The following is an 18,521-nucleotide window of genomic DNA, read 5'->3' as shown; positions in this document are numbered from 1 at the left end:
CCTCTCCTCCCCCCCCCTCCCTTCCCTCCCTCCCTCCCTCCCTCCCTCCCTCCCTCCCTCCCTCCTTCCCTCCCTCCCTTCCTGAAACAAGGTTTCCTGTAGCCAAGGCTAGCCTTGAACTAATCTACTTGCTTCCATCTGCTGCTCAATAATTCTTCCTCCTCCTTCATTTGTTTGTTTGTTCTTGTTGGTTTTTCCAGAGAATGTTTCTCCTTGTAGCTCAGGCTACCCTGGAACTTGCTCTGTAGACCAGGCGACCTCAACCTCAGAAATCTGCCAGCCTCTGCCTTCCGCGTGCTGGAATTAAAGCTGTGTGTCACCACCACCCAGATAATTAACTGCCTGTCTTAGCGCATGGGCCTTTGGTGAGTTGCTCAGCTTTTCTGAGCTTCCTATAACTCCCTACCTCTGAGGCCTCTTCCCTTTCTCCCTGGCAAAATGTAACCTTGGAGTCTGGCCCCACAGAAAAAGCGGCCCTTTCCTTTTGGCTCTCAGACCTTCACACTGCATTCTGTCATGCTGTGCCCATGCAAGCCACGTGTCCTGCATGAGACCTAACCTCTCTGAGGACAGATGCCAGGCCTCCTCCAGGAAGGCTCAGCCTTTGTTGTTGGCCCAGGTACATGACACAGGTTCAGGAAGCTTCCCTTTCACGTTGTAGAACTTAGACTCATGAGCCATGCCTTTTGGGGTGCAGGGGAGGCCCAGGAACACCAACAGGGAGCATGCTGCTGCCAAAGCCTGGCCAATATCCTGCTGGCCTCATGGAGCAGCCCTGGATGCTGGAACCCTGGCTCATTCTGACAGATCCCTCTCTAGCAGAGTCTGCCAGGGGCCTCCAAAGAATAACCAAGGGTAGAAGTAGAAGCCCCCTTTTCCCCTTACCCCCAGCATCTCCTAGCTCCGGGTTCCCATCAAGACCCCCTTCCTGGTAGGAACCTGGAGCGTGGCAAGGATAGTCGGCTACAATCTCTCCCATAGGAAGAGGTGCTTAGTGATTCCTGCTTTCCAGGGATGCCCCATCCTCCCAAGAGAGAGGCTCCCCAAGGCCCAGCAACAAGAGCTAGCCCCTCACTAACCTGGATCAAGCATATCCGTAGCATTGTGGGCTAGGGGCTGCCACCCCTCACTGGGAAAGCCCAAGGCGTGCTCATCTTCAGTGCCTTTGGGAAGAGAGGAGGCCAGGCTGGTGGCGCCCCAGGGCACCTTTGTGCTCCTGATAGGGAAGCCCAGCCCTCACTAGGCTCTCGGTGCCCACAGCATCTGGGACAGGCCTGGGATAGGACCACCGTATTCGTGAGCTTCCCATACCCCTCTCCAAAGTCCACCCCTCCTATTTCTACAAGCACCCCAGTTTCACAATCTCAGGGAGCCACGTTAGCCACTCCTGGGCGGGGGCTGCAGCTCATCTCACCAGGACAGGGGGGCAGGTCGCAGACCCGGGACTCTGTGGCAGTACAGGCATAGCCGCAGGGACGAGTTCTCTGCTGGTTGCCGCTGGTACAGCTCCCACTGCAGGGAGACCAGGCGCTCCACTCCTCCTGAGGTTCGTAGTCTGAGTTGAAGTAAGGGGCCAGGATGAGTGCACTCGGCCCCCAGAGCACACCAGCACAAATTCACAAAAGGCACCCCTTTATCCCCGGCCAGCGCCAGTGGATGGGGCATAACTGGATTCCAGTCCTGCCTATTCCCTCAGTTAGATGTCCTTATACAGCAAACACCTGTGCAATGCATCAGGCGGTCCTATATAGACAGAACAAATGCCAACCACCCACTGTGTCAACACAGGGGTACTTGGAACTAGAAGCCACCAGGCCCACTATCAGTGTGACCTTAGGCAAGCCCCATACATTTCTGAGCTAATGTTTTTACGTCCATCAGAACCAAGGAAGGCAGTCAATAGTGCTTGTCTAGCACGAGTAAAGCCCTGGGTTCCATCCCCAGCACCAGGTTGGTAGCCAATGCAAGCCATCCCAGCAGGGAGGACACAGGGGGAAGAAAGGTAAGAAATCCAAGATTACCCCTGACTGTTTATTAATTTTGAAGTTAGTCTGGGCCTCAGGTTACTCTGTCTCAAATAGTAACAGAGAGAAGCTGGAGTCAGAAATCGAGGGTGGCAATACTTTCTTTCCTAGGTCTGGGATTCCGTTTCTTTATCTGAGGGAGAGCAAACACCCGGGCCCGGGCCTGTATCCCTGTATCCGCGTCCAGGTGTGGAACTCCGCAGGTCTGGCACACTCCTCTCTAGCTCCCAAGGCCTCAGGCCAGCTGGCACCAAGAGCCGGAGGGCGGGGATGGAAGAAAAGCTGAGACTCCTGAAGCTCTGTTTACAGCAGTTTAGGAAACCTGGAAGAGCTTGTCAGGACTTAGTCTTAATCCCTGGCGTCTCAGCAGTGGGATAACAAGACCCCGGGGCTTCCGGAGAGTCGGAGAAGCTGTTTACCCAGCGCAGTGGGAAGTACAACCTGAAGAGTACTCGTGGCCACCCCAGCAGGAGGTGGAAGGAGAGCCAGGGAGTTCGTCACCACACGCTGACACTCTATGGACATATTTTTGGTATCTGTATGTGTGCGGCATGAGTGCTTGTGTGCTCATATATGTGGAGGTACACATGGTTCGGGGGGGGGGGTAGTATGTGTGTGCGTATGTGGGTAGGCCCCAGGTTGACATGGGGTGTCTTTTTTTTTTTTTTAAATAACTTTTCTACCTTATTGACACCGGGCCCCCTGCTAAACCCAGAGCTTGCCAGATAGCTAGTATGATCCGTCAGCTAAAGCTGGGGATGCCTGTCTGCCTCTGACATCCTGGGAATACAGGTGGGCTGCCATTCAGCTGGCTTCTGGTTTGTTTGGTTGTTGTTTTTTTTTTTTTTTTTTTTTTTCCCCAAACACAGTTTCTCTGTTTTGGAACTGTTCTGGAACTCACTCTGTAAACCCAAGGGCCTTGAACTCACTGCCTCTGGTTCCCAAGTGCTGGGATGGAAGGCTCACACAACTGTTACCTGGCTTTTTTCCTTAAGAGTTGCACTCTGGCAGGTGGATCTCTGTGAGTTCGAGGCCAGCCTGGTCTACAAGAGCTTGTTCCAGGACAGGCGTTAAAGCTACATAGAAACCCCATCTCAGAAAAACAAAACAAAACAACAACAACAACAAAAAAAAAAAAGAGTTGAACTCTGGTTCTCATGCTTGCATTACAGGTGCTTCCCCCCCTTGAGTGATCTCAATGGCCCAGCTGTTTTATTTTTTGAGACAAGGTCTCAAGGTAGCTCAGGCAGGCCTGGAACTTGCTACATAGCCCAGGTTAGCCTCTAATCCTCAGTCTGACTCCTGGTTGTATATGATGATACCTGACTGGATAGAAGCTTGCTGATTCACTCTCACCAACCCCATGTCATTTAGACATGTGACCGCCTGGTTCAGAGAGGTAAAGTACCTGGCCTAGGGACACTCAACGGCCGAGCCGCAAAGGCTAGCAGTCAAACTCACAATCTCAGGATGAGGCTCGCTCGCTGTAAGTGGTGTGACTTAAGTGTATTTTTCAGTTTTTTTAGGAACCGAAGCGTGAACATTTATGCTATTAAGTAACACTTACTTAGAGGAGCTCAGGGCTATTGTTCAAATGTTGGAGGGAAAAATATTTCATTCTAGCAATGTCACTTTGGGGTTTTCAACGGTACCTGCATAGGCCTGGCTGCATAGGGCTACCCAGCACTACTGGCCTGGAAACTTCACACACACACACACACACACACACACGCACACGCACACGCGCACGCACACATGTGCGTGCTCCAACTCATTCCCACTCAGGACCTAGCAGGGCAGCAGCTGAGGGTGCCCAGCCAGAGCACTCACCGTAGCTGTCTGGTTCCTTGAAGTCCTGGTCCTGAGGACCCAACCAGCCATAGTCCCAGTTGTCTGTGTCCCCACTGGACCAAGGCTCCTCCTCCTGGTCCTCTTCACTGCCCTCCTGGTCCTCACCGTCACTGTACTCTGTGGCGTAACCCTTCTCTTCTTCCTCCCCTACTTCCCCTGGGGCCGTGTCTCTGAGGCTGGCGCCTCCTTCTTCACCTTCCTGATAGCCCCAGAAGAGGGGCCAGAAGAGCTCCCTGGTGGGCAGCCAGCTGGAAACGCGCAGGGGCCAGAGACTTCTAGGTTCAGAAGGCAAGTCCATCTCTACCTCAGCCTGGGGGTCCTGCACCACCTCGATGGTTACCTATGGGAAAGACAGACGGATGCCAGACAGGCAGGCTCAGCACAGGACTCCAAAGAGGAGACCGGTTGGACCCAGATGCCAAGGCCCATCCTTGCTACCAAGCCTGCTGCTGTCTTCCTGCCTGACCTTGGCCTCTCAGGGAACAAAGGGCATTGGGTCGGACATCCTGCGTGTCAGAATCATCTGGGCGTAGAGGCGCTGGGGTGAATCTAGCAGGTGCCAGGCCCACTAGTTTAAGAGAGGCTGTTTGGAATTCTGCCTGGTCTTAGGGGCCAAAAAGGTCCAGAGCAGGACTGCAGATGAGACATCCTGTGTCACATCCCCAGGCTAGCCTCCGGAGTGCTCCAGCTGTACCAACCACAGAAATAAACAAGTAAAAATACAAAGAAGAAAATGAGCCATGGGGGCGCACACCTTTAATCCCAGCAGTAAGGAAGCAAAGAGAGGCAGGCGGATCTCTGAGTTCAAGGCCAGCCAACTGGTCTACAGAGTGAGTCCCAGGAAAGCCAGGGCTACATAGAGAGACTATGTCTTGAAAAACCAAAAGAAAAAAAATTATTAAAAAAAATCATCTGCTATACACACTACAAATCCATCACCAGCAGGAACACTTGCAATCTTTGTGTGCACATATGCACGTGTTATTTTAATACAGGTAGACAGATAGACTTAAGACAATTAGAGAATATTTTGCACTTTTACACTCTTTGTTTTGGTCAAAGTATTCTGCTACACAAACAGGCACACCCACTATTCTTAAAGAGTAAGGATAGGGAGTAGAGCACAGGGCTCGATTTCTGCCTGGCTTTCCTGGAACACCCTTCTGAGGGCTTTTCCATGCTTCAGCACCTTGCCCTCCATTCTGAACTGAATCCCTCTCTTGCATGCAGTAGGGTTTGGGGGCCAAGAGGGGATCACCCCCGTAGGCTATTCCAGCAAGTCTCCATCACATTCCAAGACCTTGGCAGTATCAGGAGCAGGGTGTCTGGTGTCCGTGTTCCTAGTCCTCAGACTAGCCCTACCAGGTTGCTGGGTTTGTCCCCTGCTACATCCAGGGTCAAGGCTCAGGAGCCAAGAGACTTTTTGACGAGGAGAGGGGCAGATGCTCTTCCCACACTGCATGAGAAGTTTACTGTTTTCACTCAGCCAGCAGAAGAAAGAGGATGAAGCTCAGTCGCCAGCCTGGTACCTCTCCAGGGGTCCCCTATACATTTTTTTGTTTTGTTTTGTTTGTTTGTTTTTCTAGACAGGGTTTCTCTGTTAGCTTTGGTGCCTGTCCTGGCACTAGCTCTTGTAGACCAGGCTGGCCTCGAACTCCCAGAGATCCGCCTGTCTCTGCCTCCCGAGTGCTGGGATTAAAGGCGTGCGCCACCACTGCCCGGCTCCCCTAGACATTTTATATGCTCACCTGGATATTGGGGTTTGGGGCACTCAAGTCTGTGTTGGCCAATCCTGGAAGGTTCTTCAGCTCCAACAGCAGGGGTGTGTGTTCTAGGGTCCCGGGAGGGGTGGCTGTACCCAGAGTCAGAGCTGCTGGCTCAGGGAGGGTCTGACACTCGGGGTGACATGGTTCTGCCTGCAGATGGTCTCCAGCAAATTCCAGTGTTACCTCCTTATCTTGGGGAGAGCCAGGATCTGGGGCAGGCGAGGCCTGGGGAAAGAAAGAGGAAGGAGCGGGGGCGACTAAGATCAGAGTGTATCACATGGAAGGAACTGGGCTAAGGAACCAGGAACCTGGGCCTGGCTGAATCATACAGTCGCCTGTGACACAGAGCATCTGGAGTATGTGTTTGGAAAGTCTTAAGGGCCCTAGGAGATAGGTTGAGGTACAGTCAAGAGCAGAAAATAGACTATGTTCACAAAATGGTCTTTTCTCTCTCTGTGTGTGAGTGTGTGTGTGTGTGTGTGTGTATGTGTGTGTGTGATTATACCAAAGCTGACTGAACAACTGACCCTGGAAAGACACCTAAACACACACACACACACACACACACACACACGCCCAGTGCTCTAGTATACATGTGAAGAACAGAAATACATTTTCAGGAGTGGGTTCTCTTCTTCCATGTGGGCTCCAGGGTTGACCCCAATACCTACTGAGCATCTTATCAGCCCACAAAGCTTCTGACAGCAGAGGCTTCAAGGCAAGGATGGATGACACCGCCCAGCTAAATGCGTTTATTCATCTTACAAATGAAGCGGCCCAGAAAGAAGAAGCAGCTACCCATGGTGGTAGCTCCAAAGTGCTGTCCTAGCCAGGCGGTGGTGGCGCACTCGGGAGGCAGAGGCAGGCGGATCTCTGTGAGTTCGAGACCAGCCTGGTCTACAAGAGCTAGTTCCAGGACAGGCTCCAAAACCACAGAGAAACCCTGTCTCGAAAAAACAAAAAAACAAAAAACAAAAAACAAAAACAAAGTGCTGTCCTAGTCCTTCACCCAGACCCTTGCCTCTACCTACTCTACATGTACTGCACCCCCACCCCAGAGCAGGAAGATTCCCGGGGAAGAGCCTGGTCATACCAGGGCATGGGCAGCAGGCCTGCTCATTCCCCTCAGCATAACCCAGACACCTGGCCCTGCCCTCAGCAAATTTCTTGGCAGCTCCTCTTGTCTGTTGGGCCTTGCACCTCTTTTCAGTCTGCTCACTTTGACTGTCAGCCAGTCTGTCCTCCACCAGCTGCTGCCAGAGTGCCTGTCTCCGACAGTGCTCTTCTGCTGCGAAGAGACACCTTGACCGAGGCAACTTTTACAAAGGAAAGCATTTCACTGGGGCTTGTTCTCAGATTCATTCACAGGCTGAGCCCATCATCATCATCAGCAGCATCATCATCATTATCATCATCATCATCATGGAGGGGAGCATGGCAACAGGCAGTAACCAAGAAGCTTTCATCCTGACCCACAGGCTGAGAGAAAGAGAAACTGGGCCTAGTGTGGGCTTTTGGAAGCTCTAAGCTCCTTACCAGTGGTGTGCTTCTTCCAGGACCACACCTGCTCCAACAAGGCCACGCCTCTTAATCCTTCTCAGACAGTGCCACTCCCTGATGACTAAGCATGCAAATATGCGAGCCTATGAGGGCCACTCTTTTTCAAGCCACCATAGTGTCCAAGCCAGGACTATCTTTTGTCAGCTGAGATGGTGAGGGGAAGGAGCCCCTGAGTAAAATTCACCTTAGATGGTAAACATTGGGTAGTCTATGCCTGCTACCTGTTTCTGTTCCCCACGTACCCATGGCAAGGCAGGAGGAGCTCCTTCCAGGGACACCTTTGTGGGTCCTGTTCAGGCCACAGTCTTATTCCCTTCCACCTTGTCCCTGGTGCAGTATAGGACAATTGCTTCTAAAAATTTAGATAAGAATGAACCCAACAGGGGGACTGGAGAGATGGCTCAGAGGTAAAGAGCACTGGCTGCTCTTCCAGAGGTCCTGAGTTCAATTCCCAGCAACCACATGGTGGCTCACAATCATCTGTAATAAGATCTGGTATCCTCTTCTGTACTGTAGGATACATTCAGGAAGAACCCTGTATACATAATGAATTTAAAAAAATCTTAAAAAAAAGAATGAACCCAATAGCCAGTTCCATTTTCTATTAAGGTATTCAACAAAGTGAAGGGTTCTACCAAATGAGAATAAGAAAGAAGGGTCAGAATCTTCTTACTAGACATGTCCACAGCATTTACTGTGTAGTGGGCACTATTTGTGTGTGTGTGTGTGTGTGTACATGTGTGCATGTCTGTGGAGGCTGGAGAACAGCTTTGGCTGTCATTCTTCAGAAGCCATCTGCCTTTAAAAATACTTTCTTAGTTTTATTTTATATGTATGAGTGTTTTACCTGCCCCTGTCTCCCGAGTGCTGGGATTAGAAGCGTACAGCACACACCCGGCCCTATAAAGAGCTTTACCGACTAACACCCCAGTCTCTACAACAAATGCCTCCGCTCAGATCAGCCCTCTGCCAAGCAGCCACAGGACAGGTGGATGGTGCAGAGGTGGAACCTCCTCTGCTGATGTGCCCGGAGACCTGAGCATCCCTGGTACCTCAGGTCAGCTCCACAGCCCTGATGGTCCTTCATTATTTATAATGTATACAATATTCTGTCTGTGTGCATGCCTGCAGGCCAGAAGAGGGCACCAGACCCCCATTACAGATGGTTGTGGGTTGCTGGGAATTGAACTCAGGACCTTTGGAAGAGCGGGCAATGCTCTTAACCAGCGCCCCTGGTCCTGACTCTTTGCCCAGAGTCTCCACTGTGCTGCTGCCTCCGTCACAGATGGGCAGTCGTGGGTGGCTTTGGTGACTATTCTGGATGCTCTTGTCACAAGTTGGAGGTGGTGAGGGACAGTGATGAAGTGATTTTCATCTGGGAACCACCGGCAAAGTCTGGAAAGATGAGTGACTGTCCTCATGGCCTGGGGTTTCTAGTGGCACCTAGTGGCTAGAGGCCAGAAATGCAGCTAAGCAGAGAGAATTCCTGGGGTCAGAAGAGACCACCAATTTGCACCTTCATCTCTATATAGCACGGGAAATGGCGGCAGAGAGGCTAACCCAGACCCTGCTGTCCTAAAGGCAAGCAGAACGTTCCTTCTCATCCCTCCTTACCATCTCCACCTGGCTCCTGAGGACAACTAAAGCCAGGGAAAGCCCCGGCATTGGGTCCCAAATCCTCAGGCTGCCCTTCCTCCTTGGTATACTCTTTCCTGAGCCTCTTACGCTGGAAAGCAGTCCCTGAGAAACTGTTGGGGGGTGGAGAGAGACAGAGAAGTCCTAATGGGGTCCCTCAGATGCCTACCCTAAGAAGAGCCAAATGCAGGCCCCCATCCCCACAGCCCATCCCCGAGCTGCCTCCTCTCCCTTAACCAGCTCTTCTTTGTTCCTGACAGAGAGAGAGAGAGAGAGAGAGAGAGAGAGAGAGAGAGAGAGAGAGAGAGAGAGATCTGGAGGGACAAGAAGGCCCCGGGGATGTGGGCAGCTGCAGGAGGAGGCTGCTAAGACAAGCCCTAGGCCTGCTATTACAATGGCCCCATGTAGCTCCCTCCTGGACTAGAGACAGTCAGGCCTCAAGCACAGAAGATTCACCACTAGGAAAACACCTGCATCACCACCAGGTTGCCCACCCAACACCAGAGCTCTTCCAAACCCCTCCCCTCTCCTGTCATCCGGGCCTGCTTTCCCACAACAACGCATAAGGAGTGTGGGTGCTGAACAAGAAGCCTGCCAGGTGCATGACCCTGTGGGTTTGTCAGGACTCCCAAGGTCCTTCCTCTGCACTCAGCTCTCTGCCAGCCTGATTATTTTTGTTGTTGGGATTACAGGGGTATTCAACCACATCTGGCTTTGAGGCCTCTGAAGTGGGGTTTCTCAGCAATGGCCAGGGGAGCCAGGTGGCACACATCTGTAGTCCCAACAGTCAGGAGGCTGGGGCAGGACTGTCAGTCCAAGGCCAGCCTGAGCTATGTAGTGAGTTCCAGGCTGGCCTAGACTTTAGGGTAAGAGCCTGTCTCAAAAAAGCAGGCCACCTCCCGCCCCCAAATAGCCACACCAAACAGAATAAAATGATGCAGGCAAGGGGTGGGATGTGTTTCTCTCAGGAGACAATTCGGCAACATCTGGCCAACATCAGATAAGCAGCGCGGGACATGCCATGTGAAGATGTGCCGACCTTCCTGGAACAGCTCCTCATGGCTGGCCTCGTCTCATCTATGTTTAACACCTCTCTGATCTGATTTTTCTTGTAGACTGGACCTTGTAACATAGCTAGAAATGATATTCAATTCATGATCCCCCTGCCTCAGCTTCCCACGTTGTGGGATTACACCTTCTGGGTTTAGTCATGTGGACTCACTGAGGAGCCAGTGGATTGGGTGAATCCAGGTCCCACAGATAGCTGTCTGCGTTTTCTCAATAGGATCCTTGACTTGACATTAGAAATTTTAGCTGGGCTGTGGTGGGGCATGCCTTTTATCCTTTTAATTTTAGAAACACACCAATGTTTTCATGGAGATGATGTAGCCCCCTTTTTCACTTTTTAATTATTATTATAATTTTTTTTTTTGAGACGGGGTCTCACTATGTAGCCCAGGCTGGCCTGGAACTCACAGAAGCCTGCCTGCCTCTGCCCCCTGAGTGCTGGGATTATGGGTGTGTACTGCCATGCCCAGGTGTGTTTAGTTGTTTCTCAAGAGTGCTGGGATTACAGGCGTGCGCTGCTATGCCCAGGTGTATTTAGGTGTTTTTCAGAGTATTGGCAGGTTCTATCCTGGGCCTAAGGATACATTTCTGACTCTAAAGTAATGCATCTTCTCACACTAAAGCATACAAAAAATAATTACAGCATGAACTGACGAGTTAAAATAAGAACTACTGAGCCAAGACAACAGAAATAAGGCCAATTTAGTTTTTATTTTAATTTGATTCTATTTTGAGACAGGGTCTCACATGGGCCAGGCTGGCCTTGAACTTGGTATGTAGCTAAATTAAACTTGAGCTTCTCATTTTCATGCCTAAACCCCCTCTGGGCTGGGTTTACAAGCCCGCGTCATCACTACCAAGCCAATTTCATCTGGTCACTGTCATTATTCTCAGGTTAGTAGTGAGACTGACCAAAAGTCTCTGGGGTTTGTTTGTTTGTTTGTTTTGTTGTTGTTTCTATGGCTGCTGTTTCTAGTTATTTCATTGTTTTGATTTTTTTTTTTTTTTTTACAATGTCTCGCTCAGACTAGCCAGAGACTTTACATAGCACATATTGGCCTCAAACACGTGAGCCTCCTGCTTCAGGATCCTGAGCGCTAGAATTACAGGTGTTCAATGGTACATCGAGCTCAGAAATCCCCGCGTTTGCCCACATCGGCGGTTCTCAACAATGGCCAGGTAGATGTGAGTCCCGGGCAACAGTTGACAGCATCTGGCCCCTATGGAGGTGGCCACTGCCTAGGAACAGTGGTAGGTAGACATCCTGCAAAGCATAGGACAGCTATCCCCAGGACAACAAATTCCAGGCCCCAGAATGACAGACTGCAGCTTTACTACCAACCCTGTGATTTACCTGAGGAGAAAAAAAGTCTTAGAGATAACAATGGTTTGTGATACTTCAGGGCCATAGGGCATAAAGTTAAGGGAGGGTTCCCAGCCTCTAAAGGGCTCCTGTAGGCTGGGCTCTCACAGTGTGGTTCAAACTCCGGCCCAAGTCTTGCGGTCAGCGTCACCTATTTCCTACGGGTCCTGGGTCCTGGCCCCTCCGTTCTGGTCTTGGAAATGAGGGTTTTCCTCCAGAACAGCTCAGGGCAAGAAGGAGCCAGCTATGCCTCCAAGAAAAAAGGGATGGAGAACGCCCACTGAAACTCTAAGAAGAGAGCATCCAGCAGGACCGCAGAGCCGAAAGAGCATGACCGACTGGAGTTCCTAACACAGCAAACACTCTTTCACCTTGTTCTTCTATCTTACGACCCACGGTCCTTGTGGAAATGTCGGGCTGATGGCTCACACCCACTAAGGTGCAAAGGCCCTTGATTACCTCAGCTTTCCTCAACTCTCAGTGAAAAACTCTATTCCTGGCTGTTTGGAATTAAGGGGCTGGGACTGGAGAGAGAGGACTCAGTGGTGAAGAGCACTTGACTGCTTTTTCAGAGGTCCCGAGTTCAATTCCCAGGACCCGTAAATGAGGGCCCACAACCATCTGTAACGGGATCAGATTCCTTCTTCTGGTGTTCATGAGGACAGAGCACTCATACACATAAAATACACGAATAAATAAATCTTTAAAAAAGAGAGAGTATGGAGGCCAACCAAGGTAGCCTAACAATATTTAAAAAAATAAAATTAAGGGGCTTCTGCAGGGGATCACCTGGCCCACCTGGGCAGCCCCAGGCCACCACTCCACAGAGCTGAGCTCAGGCGCTCCGGAGGCCCTCTCGCCACCCTGCACGACTTCTCAGGGCGGGGTGGCTCTGGGTGAAGTTCGCTCAGGGTTAGGAAGGGGTCCATAGGACCCAGGAAGCCGGGCCACTGCAGAGCAGGAACCAAAGTCAACTTTCTCCTTAGCAGCCTGGACGTCACAACGCCGCCAGGGCTCCCGGGCATGCGTGGGGCGTGTAAACTCCTATAGGCTCAGTGCACCTGGCCATCACTGGTGGATCCCTGAGTTCGAGACCAGCCTGGTTCCAGGACAGCCAGGGCTACACCGAGAAACCCTGTCTCCTCGAGGCATCCAGCCCTCTCTGTCCCTCCAGTCCTAATCATCTCTCACCTCCAGCATCCTCGAGTGGCCGTGGGGCCCGGGACCCCGCTTCCTCAGTGGTAGCCCTCGGCCGGTGGCCAGCAGCGCAGCCAGCAGCATCAGGGCGCGCGGGAGCCGCGCTCGCACGGGCGGTGGCCGCATCGCCTGTCCTCGCGGCTGCTCTGCGGGAGCCGCCAGTTTCGGGAGCGCGTTCGCGCAGCGGCGCAGGCCCGGCCCGGGCTGCGCGGGGACCCAGCCAGGAGCGGCGGGAACGCGCGCGCGCTCGGGGGCGCGCGGCCGGTGATCCCGGGTCCGCGAGCGAGGTCAGCGGCCCTGGTGTCTTCCCCCCTCCCTCCTCCAGGGGCCCCTCGGCGCTCGGGGACTCGTCCGGGCCCCGCGGGCGGCTCCTTTGATCTGGCGGCCTCCCCGCCCTCAGTCCCCGCCGCTGTCGCCGTCGCGGCCCCAAGCGAATTCCTGTCCCGGGGAAGTTGCCGCCCGGCGCTGTGCGGCCCCGTGCGACCGCTGCTGAGGGGCGGGGAGGCTGCGGCGCCACAGCAGCGCTCCCCGACGGCGCGGCGACGGCCACCTGAACTAGCCCGGGGCTCGCTCGCAGCTGCGGCGAACGGCGGGAGTCTTTGGAACCTAGGCAGAGGTGTGCGTGCAGCCAGGTAGGTTTGCGACGAGGCTTGGCAAGATGCCTCGGGCTAGAAACTCGCCGAGCTGCGGTCCCTGATCGCAGTTCCCTTTCAGAACCGGGAGACCACACAAACTACAGTCCCGGGACGGCGGGCGGGGTGGGGAAGGCTTGAACGCAGGGGTCAGGGGATCTGTCCTGAAGCTGGTGTCACTGACCATAGGGTTGGCCCAGCCCCTTCTGCCAGCCCCTCGGGTTGGGTCTTCACAGCAGGCTACAGAGTAACTCGAATTCCTGAGATGACCAGTATGTCCAGCTGCGTTCAGGAGTGGCTGGAGCAGAGTGAAATTCTCAGAGCTGCGTTGAGTTTTTTTTTTTTTTTTTGGGGGGGGGTGTTTTTGAAGTTACTCTCGTTCTCCACAGCAGCAGACAATCTGGGTCTGAGGTCGGGTCAAAGGGGTTGGATACTGGAGATTTCGCATGATCCACCTAAGAGGATACTTGCCTGGTACATGATAAATACTCAAATGCTAGCCAACAGGATGCTAGCCTCTGAGCATCTTCTAAATCAAACTGTGTTTACTAGGCTGAAGGCAAGGCTGTAAAACAATTTTGGCTTAACTAGTTTTACTATTTAGCCTGTTAACCATGCTTTTGATGCTTTCTACGGGGTTAAATGTGACTTGGAAGGTAATGAGCTTGTTTGTTCGTTCATCATTCATTCATTCATAGCTGTCTCCAGGTCAGTAACTGCTACTTCACCTCAAGCCCCACTCCCTGACTGGTCTGTCTGAAAGGGGTCCTGCTGGCTGTACCACTCCCGTTCCCACAGTGCTTCCACCCCTGACTGCCATGATACTTACCTTTTCTGATTTTGATCAATTTCATTGAGACACAGTTTACATAAAATAAAATATATCCATGTTTAGGGGCTGGAGAGATGACCTTACCTGCATCCACAACTGATTTTTTTTCCCCCCAGACAGAATCTCATTATGTAGCTTTGGCTGTCCTGGAAGTCACAGAGACCCACCTACCTGTTCTGTTTCTCTAGTGCTGGGATTAAAGGCATAGGCCACTATACCTGGGTCTACCGTGGTTTGAATGTTCCCCATAAGTTCATGTGTTTGAATAGTTAGCCCTCAGTTGGTGGAACTGTTTGGGAAGAATTAGGAGGTGTGGCTTGTTGGAGGAGGTGTGTCACTTTAGGATAGGGTTGAGGTTTCAAGACTCAAGGCATTCCCAGCGTGCTCTCTGCTTCCTGTTTGTGGACTGGGATGTGATCTCTCAGCTGCTGCTCCAGCACCAGGCCTGCCTGCCTTCTGCTCTTTGCCCAGTCAAGACGGTGATGGCCTCCTGTCCCTCGGGAACTGTAAGCCCTGAATGAACTCTTCTAGAAGTTGCTTTGGTCATGGTGTCTTATCACATCGCAATGGAAAAGTAACTGATCCAGCCACCACCTGGAAGTCCAGTTTTAGGGGATCTGACACCCACTTCTGGTCTCCAGTGGGCACTAGGCATGCACATGGTGCACAGACATACATGCAGGCAAACAGATAAAATTTAAAAAAAAATATATATATATCTATTTTAACTGTACAGCTCAGTGAATTTTAAGTAATGTATAGATTCATGTGGGCCAGTGAGATGGCTCGGCTGATAAAGGCCCTTGCTGCCAACCACCTGAGTTCCATCCTTGGAATCCAGATAGTGGAAGGAGAAAACCAACCCCCACACGTTGTCCTCTGATATCTACCCATGCCCTGTGCAATATGCATGCAGGTGTGTTGCATCCACACCCACAATAAACAGATAAATGTATTTTGGTTTTTCGAGACAGGGTTTCTCGAAAAACCAGCTTTGGAGCCTGTCCTGAAACTTGCTCTTGTAGACCAGGCTGGCCTCGAACTCAGAGAGATCTGCCTGCCTCTGCCTCCAGAGTGCTGGGATTAAAGGCCTGCACCACTGCCCGGCTAACATATTTTTTAAACATATGCTTTTATGTGACCACTATAGCTAAGATTAGAACCTTCCCATGATTCTGATTTCTTTCTAGAGCTGTATGAAGATAAAACGGGGGATGATGAAAAGTCATGAGAACCCTGTACTGTCTGCGGACAGTGCATCCCTGCCATTCTTCTCGTGATCTGATGATTTTCTCATGATTTTCTGAGCTATATTGCTACATTTGTAGTCATCAACAGTAAAGCAAAATGACTTGTCTGCCGGAATGTAAATTCATCTCTAAATTTCTGTTCTTCTATATCTTATTTCTTCATTAACGAGTCTTTTGTATTCATTTTTATTTCTCTAAGAAAATCACGATTTTTATGTTTTTGTTGTTGTTTTGAAGATGATCTTTTAACAATGTCATTGTACAATCACCACCCCATAATCTTGTCTCCTGGCAACAGCTTATGCTACTGTACTACTATTTGCCTTTTTCTAGAATTTATCAATAAAATCATGTGATATAGTCTCTTACGTAGGCTTCCTTCAGCATGTTTCTGAGAGACATCTACCTTATAGCTATTGGTGATTTGTTCACTTACATGGCTAGGTTGTACCTATTGCTATTATTTGGGCACACTGCAATGTGTGTATCCACTTAACACGATGTTTCACGAGTTGTTTTCAGTTTGGGACTGCTATTAGTGAAGTAGCAATGAATGGTCAAGTTCTGAACGGACACGTTTTATTTTTTTCATGGAAATATAAACACCTAGTTGGCTGCAAAAAGGAAAGTGGTTGGGAGCTGGAGAGATGGCTCAGAGGTTTAGAGCATTGCCTGCTCTTCCAAAGGTCCTGAGTTCAATTCCCAGCAACCACATGGTGGCTCACAACCATCTGTAAAGAGGTCTGGCGCCCTCTTCTGGCCTTCAGGCACACACACAAGACATTGTATACATTATTGTATACATAATAAGTAAATATTAAAAAAAAAACGAAAGTGGTCATCTTGCTTCTCAGATGGTCCCCACCAGTAACCTAAAACAGCCCCAGTTACTCCATTTCTATGCCCACTGACTATTGTAATTCTTCTAGTTTTAGCCATTCTGTGTGCCGGACGATATCTTATTGTTTTCATTTAAACTTTTTGATAGTAACGATGAACAATTTTTTAATGGATTAGCATCTTTTTTGTTGTTTAAATGCTGGGATTACAGGCATGTGCCACCACACCCCTTGCCAGACTTTTTCGACAAGTGTTTGATCAAATATTTTATCTTATCTACATTTTAAAAACATTTAATGTTATAAGCCGGGAAGTGGTGATGAACGCCTTTCATCCCAGCACTATGGAGGCAGAGGCAGGTGGATCTATGAGTTTGAGACCATCCTGGTCTACAGGGCAAGTTCTCGAACAGCCTGGGCTACATAGAGGAAACTCTGTCTTGAAAAAACAAAATAAAAATAAAAAAAATAACTTTATGTGTATGGTTTTGCCTGCATATGTGTCTGTGTGTCACATGCATGCTTGCCTGCAGTGGCTGGGCACTGGGTCCCTTGGAACTGCAGCTACAGTTAAGAGCTGCTATGATGGTGCTGGGGGTTGGCCCTGAGTCCTCAGGGAGAACAGCCAGTGCTCTTAGCTACCCCAGGCCACTTTTAGTGAATGTGTTGACTTTATTGAGGAGAAATTCTTTGCATGTGTGTATCTGTGTGGTGAGCACATTTGTATGTGAGGAGGCCGGCTGCTCTCATTTTATTTACTGAGGTGGGGTCTTTCTCTGAACATGGAGCTCACAGGTCATCTAGCTAGCTAGACAAGACGGTGGGTGCTGGGGACCTGAACGCTGGCACTCATGCTTGGTGACAAGTCACCTGAACTACCGCCCTAGGCCTGTCATTTTCATATTTAGATCTATCACCTAATTAATTAATTATTGTATATGGAGGCTAAAGATCATCCTCCCGCCCCATACGGGCATTTAGTGACTCCATTGCCACTGGTTGCAGCACTTGCATTTGCTTCTCTGAAGTACTTTGGATCTTTTTCTTTTTCTTTCTTTCTTTTTTTTTTTTGGTTTTTCGAGACAGGGTTTCTCTGTGGCTTTGGAGCCTGTCCTGGCACTAGCTCTGTAGACCAGGCTGGTCTCGAACTCACAGAGATCCACCTGCCTCTGCCTGGGATTAAAGTGCTGGGATTAAAGGCGTGTGCCACCATCGCCGGGCATGTACTTTGGATCTTTTGCTGAAGCTGGGCAGTGGTGGTGCATGCCTGTAATCCCAGTACTAGGGAGGCAGGTAGACCTCTGAGTTCAAGGCTAGCCTGGTCTACAGAGCAAGTTCCAGGGCTATACAGAGAAACCCTGTCTCGAAAACGAAACAAAATAAAAAAAGAAAAGAAAAAGAAAGAGAAAATCAAGTGATCACATTACACATGAGTCTGTTTCTGGACTCTGCTGAGTTTAGTGACCCACAGGCACCCTAAAGCCAAGAACACTACCTACAATGTTAAAGAATGGTTTTAGGCAGTATAAGCCATTTTTCAAAACTGTGGACTATTCTTAGGTCCTTTGTATTTACATACAAATTATATTACTTGTCAGCGTTCACAAAAACGCCTGCTATCTTTTTCCACTCTCCAATTTTTCTTTTCTTTTTCTTTATTTTTGGTTTTTCGAGACAGGGTTTCTCTGTGTTGCTTTGAAGCCAGTCCTGGAACTAGCTCTTGTAGACCAGGCTGGCCTCCAACTCACAGAGATCCGCCTGCCTCTGCCTCCCGAGTGCTGGGATTAAAGGCATGTGCCACCACCACCTGGCTTCATTCTCCAAATTTTTCTAGCCAGTAACATGGTTCAGTTGGCACTTTGCCGCCAAGTCCCGTGACCCCACATGATAGAGAAATGGGCTTCTACAAATTGCACTCTGACCACATGTGAACTGGCAGGCTTACCCAGACACATGCTCTCCCCACAATAAATGTGAAAGAACAAAATAAAAAAAAAAACTTTTCACTGTTTTTTTTTCACAAGTACAGTGAATATCTCCCCTGACCTGCAAAGAGGCATAGCTGCCCCAGCCTCTCTAGCCTTTCCCTGTGGTCCCCCACCCCAACCTGCAAAGACATACCTGTCCTGGCCTCTCTAGCCTTGGCCTGTGGTCCCCCACCCCACCCCATCCCAACGTGCAAAGAGGCATAGCTGTCCTGGCCTCTCTAGCCTTGGCCTGTGGTCCCCCACCAAACTTACAATGATCTTCCCACCTCTGCCTCCCAACTGAGGTCTTCTTTTACTGAAACCCATCAGACTTTCCACTTCCTCAGACAAGTCTTCTCTGCTACCCGTTTCTATTATTCCTTTTGGGTGCTCTGCAAGCCTTAGCAATCTGTAAAACGGTGTTCACACACTTGTCCATATCTGTCTTTTCACTGCTGTTAATGCCCAGTGCACTTGCACTTGCTGGCATTGAGGTTAATGCCTAATATTTATTGGCTGAATGAATAAAGGCAGGTG

General features: G+C 50.3%; 1 protein-coding gene across 1 annotated transcript in view; it reads right to left on the bottom strand.

Annotated features, from left to right (window-relative positions):
- Positions 1-12,915, bottom strand: part of Ism2 (isthmin 2) — a 16,225-nt gene extending 3,310 nt beyond the window's left edge. Inside the window, exons 1-5 of the mRNA XM_050152475.1 lie at positions 12,459-12,915; positions 5,624-5,866; positions 3,855-4,215; positions 1,415-1,555; positions 1,080-1,163 (exon numbers count right to left, since the gene is read on the bottom strand). Of these exons, the coding sequence (XP_050008432.1) occupies positions 1,080-1,163; positions 1,415-1,555; positions 3,855-4,215; positions 5,624-5,866; positions 12,459-12,590 (961 nt within the window). The 5' untranslated portion in view covers positions 12,591-12,915. The remainder of the gene's footprint in view (positions 1-1,079; positions 1,164-1,414; positions 1,556-3,854; positions 4,216-5,623; positions 5,867-12,458) is intronic.
- Positions 12,916-18,521: the final 5,606 nt, after the last annotated feature.

This window comes from Alexandromys fortis, unplaced genomic scaffold, assembly GCF_014885135.2.
Source record: "Alexandromys fortis isolate MF-2015 unplaced genomic scaffold, M_Fortis_MF-2015_v1.1 scaffold_47, whole genome shotgun sequence".
Lineage (NCBI taxonomy): Eukaryota > Metazoa > Chordata > Mammalia > Rodentia > Cricetidae > Alexandromys > Alexandromys fortis.
Note: the sequence above shows the minus strand (reverse complement) of the source record. Positions and strands in the feature narration are given on the sequence as shown.